Source organism: Lissotriton vulgaris, chromosome 2_1 (genome assembly GCF_964263255.1).
Source record: "Lissotriton vulgaris chromosome 2_1, aLisVul1.2, whole genome shotgun sequence".
In the NCBI taxonomy this organism is placed as follows: Eukaryota; Metazoa; Chordata; class Amphibia; order Caudata; family Salamandridae; genus Lissotriton; species Lissotriton vulgaris.
The window spans coordinates 707,433,567-707,452,275 of record NC_141687.1 but is presented as its reverse complement, the minus strand read 5'-3'; the positions used below and the strand labels follow the sequence as shown (position 1 = coordinate 707,452,275).

The 18,709-nt window shown below is 46.9% G+C and overlaps 1 protein-coding gene across 1 annotated transcript in view; it reads left to right on the top strand.

Moving 5' to 3' along the window:
- Positions 1-18,709, top strand: part of CTR9 (CTR9 component of Paf1/RNA polymerase II complex) — a 222,667-nt gene that overhangs the window by 91,630 nt on the left and 112,328 nt on the right. The window contains exons 9-12 of the mRNA XM_086955952.1: positions 3,511-3,747; positions 17,253-17,342; positions 17,430-17,558; positions 18,216-18,399. Of these exons, the coding sequence (XP_086812078.1) occupies positions 3,511-3,747; positions 17,253-17,342; positions 17,430-17,558; positions 18,216-18,399 (640 nt within the window). The remainder of the gene's footprint in view (positions 1-3,510; positions 3,748-17,252; positions 17,343-17,429; positions 17,559-18,215; positions 18,400-18,709) is intronic.

Genomic DNA, 18,709 nt, shown 5'->3' with positions numbered 1-18,709 from the left:
CTCCGTATCCAAATTCAATTTCATGTGACTACTGAGGTGTCACTTAAAATTGACAAATATTACATACTCAAGAGAACCGTGCATCCAGATGTCACCGATGGTCCTGTTTTTCAAAAGATAAATAAGAGAGATTCTGTTGGAAAATGGCCCTCTCTGAAGGGTCTTCCCAAACGTCTTGTCTTCCGCCTCCTCTTCTTCTTACCTTTTTGTTGGCTTTAGGATTTGGAACACTTTTCCACAGGGAACCATTGTAGGAAGCTAGCTCTTTATACAGTGGACCAAAAAGAGGTACACTGTGTAAAGTGCCCAGTCAAACCCCAAAGGAATTACAGCGGCACAAATGACACCCCACATGCTTTCTTTTGTAGTAGTGTGGGCGAGCAGTTTGGCACATCAGAGGGTAATGCTAAGCATTTATTGCACACACCGAGGCAGTGATTGAGAGACACACTCAAAGAAATCCAACACCAATTTATAAAATGAGCGCATACTTTTATCTGAATTTAGATACCAAGATCATCAGAATCGGTTAAGTACTTTTCGAGCTAAGAATTTTTACAGTTTTCAAAAGTTGACAGTGCAATTTGTGGATCTGTAATTTTATCCTGTGAAGGAAAAACATGTACTGCATTCGGGCACTTCACAGTGACTTACGGGACCAATGTCCTAGACTTGAGGTGAGTATGGGACAAGGTCCAAGGTCACACCAACAGGTCTCCTCAGGAGGTTCTGGGGTGTCCCTGGGCAGAGGTGTGTTACAGCATCTAGTGTCCCATTCACTTTAATGGGGAATGGCCCGACTGCATGCTGGGACTGGGGTTCTAGTCTTGGCTGAACCAACAAATGGGGGTCCAGGTCTTGCGATGCTCAGGGATGTGGGTACACCTTTGGTCTTCGTCTCCTTGGGCTGGGTGCAGAGGTGTTCTGAGGCGTTGGGTTTTCGTCACAGAGACACTTGCAGTAGAGGGGGCCTGCACACACAGGCTGTAGGTGACAGCGTTAAGTTCAGTGTGGGCTAACCCAAGGTGGGCTTTGTTTCTGGAGACCACACTGGCACTACAGGCCCTCTTCAACTTGGCCTAGGGGACACGAGTGCAATTGTGTTTTCCAGTGTCTGTTTTGCGGTGGTCAGGAGTCCACACAGTTCTTTTGGATCACTTCAGGAAGCAGGTTAGCAAATCTAACTACTCCACGGGAATTCCTGGGCCTTTGTTGAAGGCAGGCAGTCCTCCCAGGCTTTTGGAGGCAAAGCAGCTGCAGGACAAGATGACTTTAGTGCAATCTGGCCGGAACAGAAGACAGACCGGCAGGGTTGGCGCCAAGTCAGTTTCTTCTCCACAGTCCTTGCTTCTTGCAGCTCTTCTGTGTCCTTTGTCTTCTTAGGTCGGCGGGAATCTCATTTCCTGGTGCCAGGGGCTCCCTTAAGTACTCAAAGTACTTATGGAACGGGGAGGAGCCTCATCAAGATGGCCGCTCGTAGCTGATGCTCCATGGTGAACCCTCTCACCAGCATCCTATGCGGCATTCTGCCGCCCTGTTATCCTACCTAAAACTAAGATTCTGCAAACGGAATGTAGGCGGATCACTTGAAGGGCAAAATCGTCCTTCTCCGATCTTGCATCGCTGAGTAATGAGCCGCGATGTCCCTGCCACTGAATATACCAAGATGGCTCCTGGGGAACTGTGAGATCGCACCTGGTGGTCGAAAGAAGTGCTCTGCGATGCAGCTGACAGTGCCCCCCACCTCCAAAAAGTGATTTGCACCTTTCGTAAGACCTGCTTGCAGATCCAAGAGAACTTCTTTGGGAATACAGAACACAAGATGGCGGCTCTGATCAATCTGCGCTCGCCGTGACGGAGAAGGTGATTGGTAGCAAGTGATCACTCACCTCGGCTTGGCGATGGCTGGCCGGGACATCAAGACTGGAGCGCGTACCGGCGAGACAAGACGGCGAAATCAGGCGGACTACGGTAGCCCGATTGTGAAGTTCGTTCTGGCAGCGGAGTGAGTTTGTGGCAGCAGAGTAAGTGAGACACAGTTACATCCATGGCATCAAATGGCCCAACGGCGGCAGGAGCTCCCTCCTTCCCTACGGTGCAGTAAATTCAAGGAAGTGAGAAGTATTTTTAAATCGCTGCTGGGGGCTACTCTCAACATGCTATATGCTGGGGCTGTGTGGATCGCACACTTTAGTAACCAGTAAGACTCTAGAGTCACTCCGCCTGTCCTGCTAATGGCTCCTGTTTCTCCCTCTGGCGGTTATCACTCAACATCACGCGCTCCCTCTAAAGACATGCAGATCTGGCTCTGCTCATCTTGCAGATCCCCTGCTTAATCTGCACCCCCTTTCATCCATAGGATAGAAAATTGTGGGGATCCTCTGAATTCGTACATCAAGGACTCATCCCCTCCTGCCTGACCTCAAGATGGTCACCTCAGTCATTGACTCTGTGAACTCTCCAACAGCTGAGACCCAGCCATTTTGACTGATGCCCGGTGGAGCTACCTCACGAGCTAAAGGGGAGATGGGCTATGGATTCCCTCCTTGCCATCACCTACCCAGCCGGTCCTTGGGCAAACTCTCCTGCCCTTATCCCCCTCCTCTCCCTTCACCCTTCACCCTACTGATCTACTCTTCTCGTCTTTCTAGCTATTGATCCATGCCCTCACCCGTCCTTGCTCACAGTTCCCACCCTGTTTATCCACTTCACTTTATTACGTGAACTCTCTCTCGCCAGTTAGAGACCTAGATTTTTGACTGATGCCCGATGGAGCTACCTTGCTTAGCTAAAGGGGAGATGGGCTATGGATTCCCTCCTCATACGTCACCTACCCAGTCGGTCTTTGGGCAGACTTCCCTTCGTCTCTCCTGACGTCTTTACCCTCATCCTCCCCCTCACACTTCCCCCTCCCTACTTCTCTCACCTTTCTTTCCTCTTTCAATGTTTTCCTTATTTTTGACGTAATGTGTAACTGTTATCATTTTCTGTAACATTGTATAACCAACTGTGAAGCGCTCTGATACCTACTGGTCTACCCAGCGCTACATAAAACCCATTAAATAAATAAATAAATACTCCATTTAGGTGTGTTAGGGGAGTAGTCAATGGGCTACTTACCCTCGGCTTCACTATGCCCGCTGTATGCCCATTTCATGTGGGAAGTGGGAGTTCTTAATTATTCCATCATCAAGATGGCAGACTTTTAATTTGTTTTATCTGCTGGAGGACTCTGTGGAAATATTTGTAAAAATCACAGGTCTGCCTTGTAGGACCTGTCACTTGTGAGAGTGCATACTTCTTGTGGATTACATGGAGTTATTTCCTCCCCTTCATTCAAGTGTAACAAGATTAGCATTCAATTGTCCTTCCTTCAGGGCAACAATTGAGATTCTTCTAGTTCATTAAATCATCCACTTGGAATAGTAATGTTCATTTATTGTCTATGCTTTTTGTGTCTATTGGTGATTAATTCTTTGATTCGTGCTTTGTGCCTTTGTTCAAATCCAGGAGGATTATGACCAGGCTTTCCAGTACTACTATCAAGCTACACAGTTTGCTTCTGCTTCCTTTGTGCTGCCGTTTTTTGGCTTGGGCCAGATGTACATCTACAGAGGTGACAGAGAGAATGCATCACAGTGTTTTGAAAAGGTTTTGAAGGCATACCCTAACAATTATGAGACAATGAAAATCCTTGGATCTCTTTATGCTGCTTCTGACGACCAAGAAAAAAGGGACACTGCAAAGGTAAGTTTGAGAAACATGGTTCCTTTGCTAGTCTGTAGCTTGATTTGGGGTTTTGGGAGATCGATGGAACATCAAATTGTACAACAACCTGGGTTGAAATAATTACAGCGGTGCTTTTTTGAATGGGCTAAAGTGTATTCAAACTACCTGACAGCAAACTGCTTTTAAAAAAAAGGTAACATGCAGGCAGATTTGTAACTATCTTTTTAAGGATGCTCATATATATATATATATTTTTTTTTTTACAGACAAGCACATAAAGTGCCCCTAAAACAACTTCCCACACCTCAACAATTGGGGCATTTCAGCAGTGTAGATGATTGGAAATCTTTTGGATACATATCAAATAAACGTATAGGCCAGATGACTCATGTTAACTCGTATGCAGCCCTTCCTCCACAAATGCATCTTCATTTCCCCTCCTACCTGCTCAGTTTCTTTATTATTTGATTGATTTTACAGTAATGAATCTTTGAATGCTGCTTCAGTCCTTAATGTCATTGTAGGAAAGTGCCCCTTTTTGACATGGTCACTCCCACTTTTTACCTGGTATTTGATGTGATTTTGACTGGAAGTGCACATGGGTCCCAAATAACTAGGTCCTTAGTGCCAGATCTCTTACACAAAACTCTACAATTTTCCCCCAATTGGAAATGCCTTTAGCACTCCCTGAAAGTCCCTAGTAAATGGTACCCTGGTACCTAGGGCAGGGAGGCTAAAGAGAGTCCTTGAGGGCTGCAGTAGGAATTGTGCCACCCTAAGGGACCCCTCCTCAAACACATACAGACTGTGACTGCTGGCTGCGTGTCTTGGTGCTGACAAAAGTGAAAACACGACATGGCACACATCCCTGTTTACCATGCCCACAGACATTGCAACAAGTATAGGTAAGTAACCCCTACAACAGGCCTTACAGCCCTAAGGCATGGTACACTATGCTACATGTGTGGGCCCCAGGGCGGTTATGCGCTATACAAATGCAATTTTTCATTTCATTTCATTTCATATCTGCATGAGCAGTTATGCCCTTGTGCTGGTCAGTTCCATTCCTACCAGTTCAAGTGATCAGGGAAGCCATTTTAAGTACATGTGCTGGACACTGGTGAAAACGAGTTGCCCAGCTACATGATGGCTTCACTGAAGACAGGGATGTTGGGTATCGAACATCTCTTATTAAGCCCACACTGTTTCCAGTGATGGATTTATTAATACATGTACCCAGAGGGCTTCTTAGAGGGGATCCCGGAAAACCTAACAACTACTGGTGTGCTAACTGACTGGTCTTAGCCAGCCTGCCAACACAAATGAGTTTCTGACCCCCACGGGTGAGGTCCTTTGCTCTCAGGAGGTCAGAAACAAAGCGTGTTTGGGCAGAGGTTATAACACCTCCTCCCACAGGATGACCTGCAAATTAGCATTCTAAGACAGGAAGCTTCAAAGTACCCTAGTTTCGCTGGAGGTGACCTTCTGTTGCTGCCTTGGACCATGCCCCATACTCACCTTAAGTCCATGAGATTGTTCTCATGAGCAACTGTACTCTACCTGTATGCTGTATTTGTTTTTCCTCCCAAAAGAATAACAGTGCAGCTTCTGAAAAATGCTTGTCGACTTTTGAAAACGGAAACAATTTTCTATCTCGAAACGTACTTACCTGATCGTATTGATTCTGGTGCTTAAATATATATAAAGATAATTTATTTTTATAAGTTGACGTGGAGCCCCTTATTGAGTCGTGTGCATTGTTTATTTACTGTGTTTGATTTTGCCGATGTCTAACACTTCTCTCTGATAAGCCGAAGGCTGCTTGACCACATTACCCCCTAGGACAAAACCTTTGGATTGCTAGAGCAAGCCTATGCCCAATCATAAGGGGATACCTGGACTTTTTGCTTGAGATACCTTTTTTTTGGTATATCATATAAAACGCCAACTTCCTACAGTCACTGCCTAGCCTAGTTTGTTATAAATCACAAGTTTCCCCAGACATTAGGATTGTACACTTGTGTTATGATTAGGGCTCCCGGTTTTCCGTATTTACAGATTGTTACATATAAATACATTCGGAAATCTAGATTTCCTTTGTCTGTATTTATATTTTAAAAATGGAAAAATACTAGAAAATGCTGCTACACTGCCCTGCTCGAATAGAGCTAAGCCCCCTTCCTGCTTATGTAAATTCCTTCCCGGGCACGCACACAGCCGCACCTGAGTACTTCACAGGTCTTTTGAAAGACCATTTATGTTAACCCGGTCGAACCCAGAACGCCCCTCCCCCCACCCCGTGCTGGGCCTTGGAACGGGGGTGGTCCTGGCATCCCCCCCACCTGACACTCAGTCCTTACTAAACCAGCCCCCCAAAGACTCGCCATGAACCCCCTCGAAAAACCCGGACCTCTGTCTTTCTGGGCACAGGGGCACTGGCCGCACCCCCCCGAAACAGAGAAAGTGAAGTGTTGGGAGGGGGGAGGGGCAGAGGCCGCTCACCCAGGGTCCTGGCCTGGATTTTTCACTAAGAGGGGAAGGGAGGTCAGCGAGTGAAAGGCAAAGACTGACTTACTCTCTTGAGAGCACTGGATGCCCGGAAGCCACCTCTTGATGGAACTGTTGAGGACACCTATGCCCGAGTCAACTGCTGTCTCTGAAGGGCTAGGGCTGGGGAGAGTCAGTTACGCATGACACAGCTTTGATTCGTAGACTACCATTTAATTGTTAATGTATGTTCTGTCCATATTGTCAAAGTATTATAGAATGTACATATATGTGGCACTTTTGAGTTCTGCTGGCAGAGAGAGAGGCCAATGATTGAATGGGCACGGAGTCCACATTGCCATAACCCAGTCAGCTGAGCGTCCACACGTTGGCAATTTGAGTATCCCCGCACTTCTGAGTGGACAAGTCTTTAGTGCTTTCAACCCTGCAGTTTCCAGTGGTCCCCTAATGCCACCTAAGCGCCTAGATGTCCGTCAGTCGGAAGGGGGCACTACACAGGAACCTCAGTCAACAGGGTGGGGGGGGGGGGGGGGGGGGATTTAAAAAGGCAGTGCTTTTGGGTACCCCCTAAAGTTGCACACAGCAGAAGGGAAACGCGATCCCTTGTACACTACAGACTCGAGAATTTACCCAGAGGTGCAAGAAACCTCTCCTGACAAATGTTTGCACATGCCCCCCGCCCCTTGCCAAGCCCTACCTCCCTTCCATAAGTCTATCTTGCTTTAATACCTCCCGTGTTCTCTTCTTCTCCCACGTTTGTTTCTTTCTCTTTAATTTGTCCCCTCCTCCCCCAGTTCCCTTTCCTTCACCCCCCCCCCCCCCCCCCCCCCTTCCCTTCTTTCTCGCTCACTCTTGAATTGAATCCCTCGGGCCCCTGGAGTGGCTTCTCACACATCCCCCGTCAATTAACCCAAACGGGGCAGGAATATATGGCCGAGCTGCGTAAACATGATGGGGGTCTGGGCTGAGCAGGCCGCGCCTGGGGGTCCGCGGGGCAAACGGCGGCCGCAGAGAGGGTGGGGGGCAAGTCTGAAACACCCCTCAGCATGAGGGGCGGTCTCTTCTCTCGGGGTAGGAGTATCGCATAGGTTCTAGCACCATCTGACACTCTTTCCTTCTGAAGGGGTCTCTCTCCTGCACACTCAGTGGTCTCATGGAGTCTAGCAGTTCTTCTGGGAAGGTGTCTCTGCTGCACCCGGAGAGGGTCTGACACTCTCTCCTTCTGAAGGGGTCTCTTCTGCACACTGAGGTGAGTCTCATAGAGTCCACCAGTTCTTTTGACACTCTCCCATGGGGAAGATGTCTCTGCTGCATCCAGAGTGAGCACCGCAGACTCAAGTCGTACCTCTGACACTCTGCTATGGAGGGGGTGTCTCTGCTGGCCATCTAGTGTGTCTCGTGGGCTCCAGCGGTACCTCTGACACCCCCCACCCCGCTGAAGGGCGGCCTCTTGAATAATGAGGGGGCTCTTGGACTCCAGCAGAACCTTTGACAGTCTCCCCTGCTGAGTGGGTAGTCTTTGCAGCACAGGGAGCCGGTCAATACCAAGCTGGCCCATGCTTTAAAATGTGCTTTTAGGCTAGCGCGTGGTCATGAATGATCAGGTCATCTGCTGAGCAGCAGCAGTGTCTGCCTACCCTCAGTTACTGAAAAATGCCTTCACCAGTGTATCTCTGGTTGGTGCCCTTCCATTTATGGTGCTTTGTATAATTTTTAAGCTCTTCTTAGAGTTTCTCGTTGCTCAAATGGGTGTAATTTCTGATATTTATATGTTCTTTTAATCTTCATTTCTTGATTTTGCTTGTGAGAATGTGTCACTCATACTTGTTGAAATGTCACTCAAATAATTACACTGAAATTATGAAAATGTCACACATAGCAATGTTAAACCTTGGCAGCTATGAGCACTGAAAGAGCCGACGCTCCCCTCCCGGGGTATTGAAAACAGCTTTTGACAGCAGAGAGCTCCCAAGCTACATGCCACGTCCTTCATTGCTACATATATATATATATATAAATATATCAAAAGGACGTGGCGTGTAGCTTGGGATCTATCTATCTATCTGTCTGTCTACCTGCACACAAACACACCATCACCAATATAGGTAACCTTACATACTTTCTGTGTGAAAACCATAGACATTTGAAGGCAGATTTGTAGCTGGCTTTCGATGGAAATACAGAAGCACTGGCACATGTTTGCTACTGATAAGTGCTTGTACTCTATCCTAAAGTGTTTTATAGCAGAACTGAGAAGCACAGGTACTCTCCTTTTAAAATTACTCAGTCCCGGACCATTTAAAGCCCTGCTAAAGCCACAACAAATCGCTAGTTTAAGTGAGTGCATGTGTGCATAGCCAATTTAAATAAATGTGGAAAAACACTAGCTGTAGCTTCGTCTTTTACTTGTGGCAAAAATTAATGTGGATAAATACAGAACAAATGCCCAAAAAATAAATATGGATAAATACAGACGGAAATGGCAAAGATTTAAATACCATAAAACCGGGAGCCTTAGTTATGATTTAAGTGTTTTTCTGTATGCTTCTTTCTAAGCTTCAAGGAGGTTTGAATGTGCAAGAGCCAGTGTGGCACTGCCACACCACACAGCCCAGACCACCACTTTTTTAAAAGAGTGAATAGTCCACCCAGACCACCACTTTTTTAAAAGAGTGAATAGTCCACCCCTGTGTTTTCATGCATGAAAGTTTCTAGACATTCCTTGCAAGTAGCCTGTATCTAAAGATACCGATGGTTTAACTCGCAAGAAGACCTCTGGGTCAAGGTCGCCACTCCTCAGATCCCCGTAGCGAAGAGGCACTGCTCTTGATGAGCTTCGATTTGTTCCCCGGTTGCTCCTTTCGCGATGCCTCCCGCTTGACTTATATTCCCTCATAGTCCTATTTCATTGTTGATAATTGTCATTTATTTTCCGATTGTATTTTTTGTATCACTCCTTGCCCATTTTTCCTGTATTTTTGTATCGCTCCTTTTGTTTTGGTTTTTGTTTGCCTCATTATTGCCGTGCTCATCCCAGACTCTTACCGCCGTCCGCACAACCGCCGCTTTCTTGCCCCTTCCTCCTCTCTGGGCCTACTTAATGGAGGCCGATGTGCGGCCGCGGCACTGATGTGGCAAAGGCAGGGCCGTCTGCGCCTGAACTGCATCCAGCTCCAGGACCCCTGGTCCCACAGCCTGCCATCTCTACTCCGCCAATGAACAGCTGCTTACTGTCTTGCCCCTTGCCACAAAAAGGCCCTCTCACCTGCCACCACTGCCACTTCTCCTGTAATGTCAGAAGCAACGCAACCTCCAATCAGACTCTAACAACCCTTCAAAGACCACAGCTCCACTGTGCTCTACTCTACGTCCAGTCCCTCGAAACCCACGCCTTGGAGGTCTGGGACACATTAACAACACTCGCTCCGGGTGAGAGATTATATCGCGGAACTACAAATGTCTGAAAAATGGGACGGCGGTAGGTCAAGTAGCTGTCCAGGCGGAAATGATTTCCTTCTACTCCTCGTTATACGTTGCTACCCAATGGAGTCCATCAATTTTTTGACTCAATACAGCTGCTATGGTTTGGAAACGGACACCGCAGTTACCTCAACGAGCCATTCACGGAAGGGGAGGTGTTCAGGGTCATTTGAGCTTTACCGGGAGGTAAGGCCCCTGGCCTGGACGGCCTATTGGCAGCATTCTATAAAGAATATGCGTCATTAGTAGCCTGCACCTCATACATATGTAGGAGGAATCACTGGAAAGGGGGTGGGGGCTTCCTCCGTCACTCCGTGAAGCACTTATTATGATCCTAATAAAGACCCACAGAGGTGCGATTCCTATAGCCCGCTGTCCATGATTATTCTGGACAACAAAATTCTGGCAAAGCTCATTGCATCGAGACTTCTACCCTTGCTGCTCCTCGTGGTGCAACCTGATCAATGCGTCTTTACCCGGGTAGAGCAACGGCGCACAACTTGCGCACTTTCTTTGCTACAATGCTGGAGATTGACCCTTTGCTGGAGACGGCTGCTATTTTCTCAGACACCACCAAGGTTTTTGATTCTCTCGAATGGCTGTACCAATTTGCACTTCTAGCCCATCTGGGAATTAGCGCCAAATTCATTGAATTGATTGCCGTCTAATACTCCAGCCCCACCGTGAGGCTCCGGGTTAATAGAGTTCTGCCTCCTCCGTTCCCTGTTTCCCGTGGAACGAGGCAGGGGTGTCCATCTCCCCTTCTTTTTAACATGGCCATGGAACTCCTGGCAGCCTGCCTAAGACAGCATCATGTGTACCAGGGTCTGGACTTCACCCCACGGGTGATACATGTCTCTTTATAGGCAGATGATGTTACATTATATGTAAATCTGAGAACTTGGATCCTCTGATCAAAGAATTCATCAGGTTTGGGGGTCTATCGGGCATGCTAATCAACTGGGCGAAGTCTGTTATCTTCCCGCGAACAGAGGTCACAGAGCAGTTCCAATCGGGATCCCTGCTCTGTTGGGTAGAGGGCCCAGTGCAAAATCTAGGCATTTGCGAAAGCCGTAATGTTGAAGAATTGTGGCGCTCCAACTAGGGACGACTGATTGAATTGCTGGAAAGCCGACTGAAAAGGTGGATGGGATTGCCTTTGCCCATGGTGGGCGGGCGGGCGGGCTGGCTGTCTATAGCCAAAATGGCCGTTCTGCCCAAATTTCTTTATCTATTTATTTATTAATCTTCCCCTCCCTCTTTATAGCAGCTTTAGGTGGAAATTGCGCTCAAACATGATCACTTTGGCTGGTGCTGGGAAACAACCCAGTGTCACTTGGAAAACCCTAACAATACCCTTTGTGCAGAGTGGACTGCGCATCTGACATGGATCTTTATTATTGCTTTTCATAGGCACAGTTTGGATTTCACTGGGTATACCCTACGCAGTTTATGGCGCATACAGCGCCTGAACATGACCAAGTGGAGCCACATCCACTGAGGACAGTTATCTAAAGATCGCAGCCTAGACCGTGGGCATGGCATGAGCTGCGCTGTAGGGCACGGCTAGTGGTGCTGTACACCCCCTCTATACCGCTAATCAGACATCCCACATTACCGTTCTCTGCAGACGCTAGGTCCTGCCCCAGATTGAAGAGACTCCAGCTCAACACAATGGGAGATGCGTTCACAGTGGGAAACTTTCCTTTTTTTTTTATAACTTTATTTACAGACATTTACATATCAATGTTATTTGTACAGTTGTTCCTTCACAATTTGTTAACAGTTCCATGTTTAAGGCCGCATCGTGCAATGTTATACACAAAAGATTGGACTGCGTGACACATGTAGTACAATGCATGACCATTGCGTGTTTGTCTTTGCTTTTGACACATCTTCAGAAATCAGGTAAGACTATATGCACAGAAATTGACTGAAGTCTATAGACAATATGGTTTCATATTCTACTTTTCAACCCACACCTGTCAGAACTATGCCATCAGGAGTGGAGCTTGGGACGTCGGGCTCTAAGTTTTATAAATATGATTTGAGCGGACCCCAGATGTCCTTAGGTCGAGATTTGCGTGGAAGAAGTGTAGCATATAGTTCGCAGTTGGTGTTACAAAAAGTGAGGCTGGCTAGCCATGCATTCGTTGTGGGAAGCCGCTTGCTGCCCCATCTAAGAGCGAACTCTCGTTTAGCCAAAAGCAGCGCGAGCGCAATAAACTTGAGTAATGTTTTGGGCATGTTGAAGACGTATTCTAGAAGTGCATCCTCCAGGGTGGGTCTGATTGTCATCTGTGATAGTATGTCAAAAATGGCAACCCAGAACTCCGCAATCTTGGGGCAAGTCCATGACAAATGAGGAAAATCGGCATAAGGGCTGTTGCACATCCGACAGTTATGGGGTCGCGAGGGATCAATAGCATGAAGTTTGACCGGCGTCATGTATGCTCTTCATATGAATTTAAAATTTATCAGCTTATGCCTGCTGTTGAGCGAGATATGTGCACAGCAGTAAGCCCATTGATCATCCAAGATGGGATGACCCAGGTCCAGCTCCCAGGCAGCTCGAATCTTCGTGACGTGGCACGGTACTAGAGCCATGCATGATCTGTATAACTTTGAAATCAATTGTTTCCCCGTTGGGTTTTGTTATTAAAAAGGATAAAGGTCCGAGGAACTGTGGTTAAAGAATATATTCCGTAATCTTAGCACGCAGAGCCCTGCGCACCCTAATGAAAATATACTGTTCCATAAAGGTCAGTCCAGACCCCTCCTCCCTCCCGCGTTGTTGAATGTATGCCCACCCGGGAATAGGTCACCGAGCTTTATCATTGAGTGGGATTTGAGCACTCTCCAAACTAATTTCTCCTCTGTGATAAGGGAGCCATGGGTTGTGCGCTATGGGAATCTCAGAAGAGTACCGGGATCCGCTTTCAGTGACTCGCGAAAATTTATGCCACGCCCATCTCATGGTGGAGACCGTCTGAATGTCCTTGGGATCGCGAGGGAAGCCCTGGGGCATAATGGTGTGGAGCAGAGTCGGAGCGCCAAGTCGGGGGAGTGCGCGTTTTGGGATGATACCATGAATGGGCAAAGCTGGCCTGTGCCACTAGATAGTACATTCTAAAGTCAGGGCCCCCCAGCCCCACTCATTCGTAAGGCAAGGTCAGGGTTTCCCATCGTATCCTAGTCCCCCTCCCCTCCTCCCCCCCCCTATCCCCCCCCCACACACACACACACATCTCCCCATGCGAGCCTGACAAGGTGTGACCTGAGGGTCTTAAAAAAAAGTATCTGCTAGCGGAATGGGGATATTGTAGAACATGTATAGAACTTTCGGAAGAACAATCATTTTCATAAATGCAATTCTTCCGGACCTAGAAAGTGGGAGCCGTAGCCAACGTTCTATCTGCGCTTCAAGGTTGTGTATGGCTGAGCCGTAATTCAGCCGCACCTATTGCTCTGCCTCTCTATGTGTTTGAATGACCAGATACCTTACCAAGTCATGACACCATTACAGTGGAAACTCACATTCCCATTCAATGGTGCCTGTCCTTAAGGGAATAGCACGGACCTGCTCCAGTTTATACCCAATCCCGAATATCCGCTAAAACGTAGTATCTCCCTGATCAGAGGGTCGAGATTGGCCTGCGGACATACAGCACAATGTCGTCCGCATAGAGCGAGATGAAGAGGGGCCATGTATTAAACTGTATACCTCTATGCAGATGTTTCTCTTAAAGGTGGCGGATCAGAGGGTCTAGTGCTAAAATAAAGAGTAGGGGAGAGAACGGTCAACCCTGCCTGGTGCCCCGTGTAAGAGTAAATGGGGTGGATAGTGTGCCGTTCAGATGGAGTCTCGCCATGGGAGAGGCGTAAAGGAGCACCGTGAGGTCAATGAAACCTTTGGGGATGCCTAGCTTCCTCATCACGGCGCATATGAAAGGCCATTCCAAGGAGTCTAACGCCTTCTCCGAATCCAACAGGATCTCTGCCACCGGAACCTCTGGAGCAATTCTATGGAGCACTGCAAACAATGTATGCAGATTTAGCGCAGTGGACCTGTGGGGGACGAAGACAGATTGCACTGGGGATATGATGCGATCTAAGAGTAGCGCGAGCCTTAACGCAATCATTTTAGCAAGGATCTTGTAGTCCAAATTCAAAATTGATAGCGGCCTATATGAGCCACAACTTAATGGATCCTTGCCAGGCTGGTGATAGCGGCCTATATGAGCCACAACTTAATGGATCCTTGCCAGGCTTGGGCAGGGAGACTATTACTGCCTCACGTGGGTGGCAATGATTTATTTTCTAAGGCTTCCGCATAAACCTCAAGAAGGTGCTGACCAAGAATATCTTTATAATGTTTGTAGAATACGCCCGTGAAGCCATCTAGCCCCGGCACTGTGGTGTCGTTCAGGGCGTCTATGGCGCTAATAATTTCTTCCTTAGGCAATGGCTGCGCTAAGAACTTCTGCATATAGTCCTCCAGCCATTCCATCGCAATCTCGTTGAGGTAAGCCTTGTGATCGCCGTCGTTGTGTCACTCGTGTGTAGTATATACATTTGCGTAATAGTGATGAAACTCCTCTCGGATCGCCGGCGTATGAATCTGCCCGTCTACTGGCCTGTTTAACCGGGTCAGGGTGTGCCAGCAATTCTTCGTCCAAGACCTTCAGTCGGTCCTCTATGCGGGCAATTGTACCTCTCAGCAATTTCAGAACCCCAGCATGTTTGGCAATGCATTCCCCCTTATATATGCCTTCAATGCCTCCCACACAATTGACCACATGCTGACCGAACCCACATTTAGATAAAAATAAGTCTCTATCGACTCTAAAAGTTCAGCAGAATATACTTGATCTTGTAGGGCCTGCCCCGGGAACCTCCACTGCCTTTCACTACCCTCTGGTTTGGGAATCCGGAGATGCATGTTGACCGGTGAGTGATCAGAGTACATTCTAGGCAAAAGGGTCATGGAATGAAACCAGGGAGCCATAATATGGGGGACCAGCCAAAAGTCCAGTCGTGTCCAAGTGTCGTGGGGGGCTGTCTAGTGACTGTATGCCTTGTCATTGGGGTAACGCATGTGCCATATGTCCACTAAACCAATCGAGTCACAGATGTCCCTAAGTATCTTGCTGGCTTGTGGTTTCGTGGTCGGGGAGTCTGCCATACGGTCTAGTGTGGGTTGCAGATGAAGGTTAAAATTCCCCCAACACCCCTCCCCAGGCAAACATAGTCAGCGCCTAAAGGAAGCAGGATGGCATGTAAAGAGTGAAAGAAATCGGGGTCATCCACATTTGGTGCATAAATACACATTAAAGCGGTTATAACCTATAAACTTCGCTGTCACCTATGTGAAACAGCCAGCTCTATCTGTAGTCACTTTATATAGTTGGAAGGGCAGCCGTTTGTGTAGAAGTATGGCAGTTCCTCTAGAGTACGTGCTGTAGTTCGCAAAGTAGCGGTGTGCACCCTAGCTGTAGGCAAACATGGTAGGGGAGGAGGGGGACAAATGTGTTTCCTGCAGAAAAACATCATCAGCCCTATGGCGTTGCAAATAGTTTAGCACATGCTTCCCCTTCCTGGCGTTGTTCAGACCCCGCACATTCCATGTAAAGAAGGCAATGTCAGAAAAGTGGAGAGCCTACCCACCATCCTCACAAGTGGTAAGAGCTGTAAAGAACATGCTTGTGCTCATTTTGGCACACGGAACCTCATGAGTAACCAATCGTGTCAGGAACAAATGATACCATGTAATCAAAGAAACTACTGTTCTCCCACCCATCCCCATAATCGAAACCTAGGGGAAATCCCAAAACCCAATAACAATTTAAAACAAATATCTATTTTACCAATTGTAGACATCCCCGGAAACGTGAAACATGTATTAAAGAGGAACACAAAAGAGCCAGAGCCCAGAGTCCAATGTTTGAAATTACGTGGCATGGGAAGAAAACGGGAAACACTGGGAGAAGAATTAAACAAACACAGTCAATACTTATTGATGTTGTGCCATGGTCAAGTCTATTAGCTCGCTGAAAACAGGTCCATACTGGAGCCAGAGTTCGGCATCAGAGGTGATCGGTCTGCCGTGGGCGAATTCCCTGGAGTGGCAGTGTTGGCTCGGGTTTCTCAGAAATTCTTGGGCCTCAGCCGGAGTTTCGAAAATCCTTGATCTGCCATCTACGTCCACTTTCAGACATGCAGGGTACAGCATACCATATCTGAGACCGGCCTTGCGCAGCGTGGATTTGATAGTTACAAATTTCAGATGAGGCTCTTGAACCATCGCCTGAAAGTCTGGGTACAAGGAAATGGCCGAGCCATGCCATTCCAGGCGAGGCGGATAGCCAGGGTTAGGCCGTGGACCGAGGGATCTGTATGCCCTCTCGACAATCAAAGTAGCCGTGAAGTACTCTCGACCAAATAAGTCAATTAATAGGCTTTCAACAAACCCATCCAGTTGACCCGTATGTGTTGATTCAGGCACACCCATAATGCGCACGTTGTTGCGTCTCCCTCTGGCTTCAAGATCTTAGTTCTTTATGGCGATGTTCTTCAATAGGCCTTCCATCCTCTTCAACCGTTTCGTAGCTTGAGATGAGCCATCGTCCAAGTCTGAAATCCTGCCCTCCGTGGTATCAAGTGAGTTCTCGTGCTGATCCATTCGGGCCCCCATTTTGTCGAGAGCGTCGAAGCGAGTGTCCAATGCATGGAAGCCCGCCTTAAGTTCTGCCATAAGTGCCTCATTGCCCTGCACGTTGAGCTGCGGCGGGGCAGGAGCCTGATTACCTCTCTTCTTCATCGTAAGACTCGTCAAATCACTCCTCCTCCAGCCTTCTCAAAGGTGAGTTTCCGCTGCTTCGGATCACCCTTCCCAATGGCCTTGGGAAGGGGCCACAAGTAATGGTGTCGCAACAGCCCTGAGACCTCGGGCGCAGACTGTCTTGCAGTAGCTTCAATCTAGGCTTGGTCCGCTGAGGGGAGAGCAACATTCTCTATGTACCCCCATCGCCTCCATTTGCGGCTGTCCCAGGTGGGGTCTTCTAGCAGTAGCTAGGCGGGCCTTATCAGCCTAATATGCCACCATCTGACTATTCCACCTTCTCCAGAGTCATATAGAGAGGGGGGGGGGGCGGTCCCTGGCCGGCATGTTGATAATTTGATAATAGGGGTAGAGGACCCTGCGCTGATCACTTTCTTGTCTTTTACTTCATGAGAATAATGATCTCAGTAAATTGATTTGTGTTTGGAAAGAAGTGTGTGCTGATCATCTTCTTGCAATTGGTTGTGTGAATAAGCCCATTAGCGTTGTGTACTAGAATTCCTGGATTGACAAACGTTTTCTGGATATACAATACTTTATTGCTTACTTGCTCAAGCATCATGTCTTTAGGACCCATTAAAAAAAATCGACATTTACAGCTTAAAGTTGTGTTTCAATGGCATAGAAAGATTGTTAATTTTTTGTTATGAAGGCTTAAAAGGAGCTATTAGTAATTCTAATTCTTTTTCCATAGAGCCATTTAAAGAAAGTGACAGAGCAGTATCCAGATGATGTAGAGGCATGGATCGAACTGGCACAAATTCTGGAGCAGACAGATATCCAGGTGTATATTTTATGCAACCTCACCATCTGATGTTCAGCACTCTACTGTGAAAGTTATGCTAAACTCCTCCATTTTCACCCACTGCAGAATGCCCTCTCGGCCTACGGTACTGCTACTCGTATCCTTCAGGAAAAAGTGCAAGCTGATGTCCCTCCAGAGATTCTAAACAACGTGGGTGCTCTCCATTTTCGCCTTGGAAATCTGGGGGAAGCAAAGGTACAAAGTAATGATGAAAATGTGTTGTTGGCATACTTCCCATAAATGGAGTATTGATTACTTGTTCCCTCACAGCAACCTTCAGTTAACTTGACACTGCAGACTGTGGGGTACCAGTGCATATAGCGCATAGTCTAACAATATTATAGTCGAATAGTGAGCAAGTGTTGTATTTTATTAATTTATTTTAAGTCAGGAGTTTAGGTCTCCTTACTACCATACTTGAAAGCTTATGGCCTATGGGTCTAAACACAATACCACAGCATGCTGCTACATGATCATGTACAACTTAGGTAGTCTAGCATTACTTCAGTAAATCACTCTAGTAAGGAATAATACGTTTTGAGGCATAGACAGTAGATAATGTCCTGGAATGCAGAACTATAGTAGGTTTAATTGCGAGACATGTGCTTGTGAGATTAGCATGATTTGGGTGTTAAAAAAATAATAACATATATGATGCACACAATGACCTGAGCTCTTGTGTCTAGAGGCTAGATCCTATAGAGATGAATATGGTATGTTGTCCTTGGACAAAAATGATTTGTGCTATGGAAACCATTTTGAGTAAGAAGCAGATGAATTGATCATGTTTGATTTAAATTAAGTCCCAGCAACCTTTTTTTTTTTTTTTTTTTTTCTTCTTCCATTGATTAGAAATATTTCTTGGCATCCCTGGATCGTGCAAAGGCTGAGGCGGAACATGACGAGCACTATTACAATGCTATTTCTGTCACCACGTCTTACAACCTTGCAAGGCTTTATGAGGCAATGTGTGAATTCCATGAAGCAGAAAAACTTTATAAGAACATTTTAAGAGAACATCCCAATTATGTTGACTGTAAGAGATTTTATACTTTGAATGTTACATGCACATGTTTTGGTTTGACCTTCAATACTAACTAACTTTATCCATGGAAAAACTTCTCGTCTCCAAAAATATGCATTACAGACATGTTATAATTGACACAATGTAGCCAAGTTGTTGTTGCTGTTTTGTCTATTTTATGTTGTTTATGTGATGTTGGTGCTGGGGAGACAGTGCCAGATTATTGAAATGAGAAGTAACAGGAAGGGAGGAATAGATACCTGAGATTTATCAGTGTATGTAAGACCTAAGCATATGGATCTAGGGCACTGGTAAACCGTTC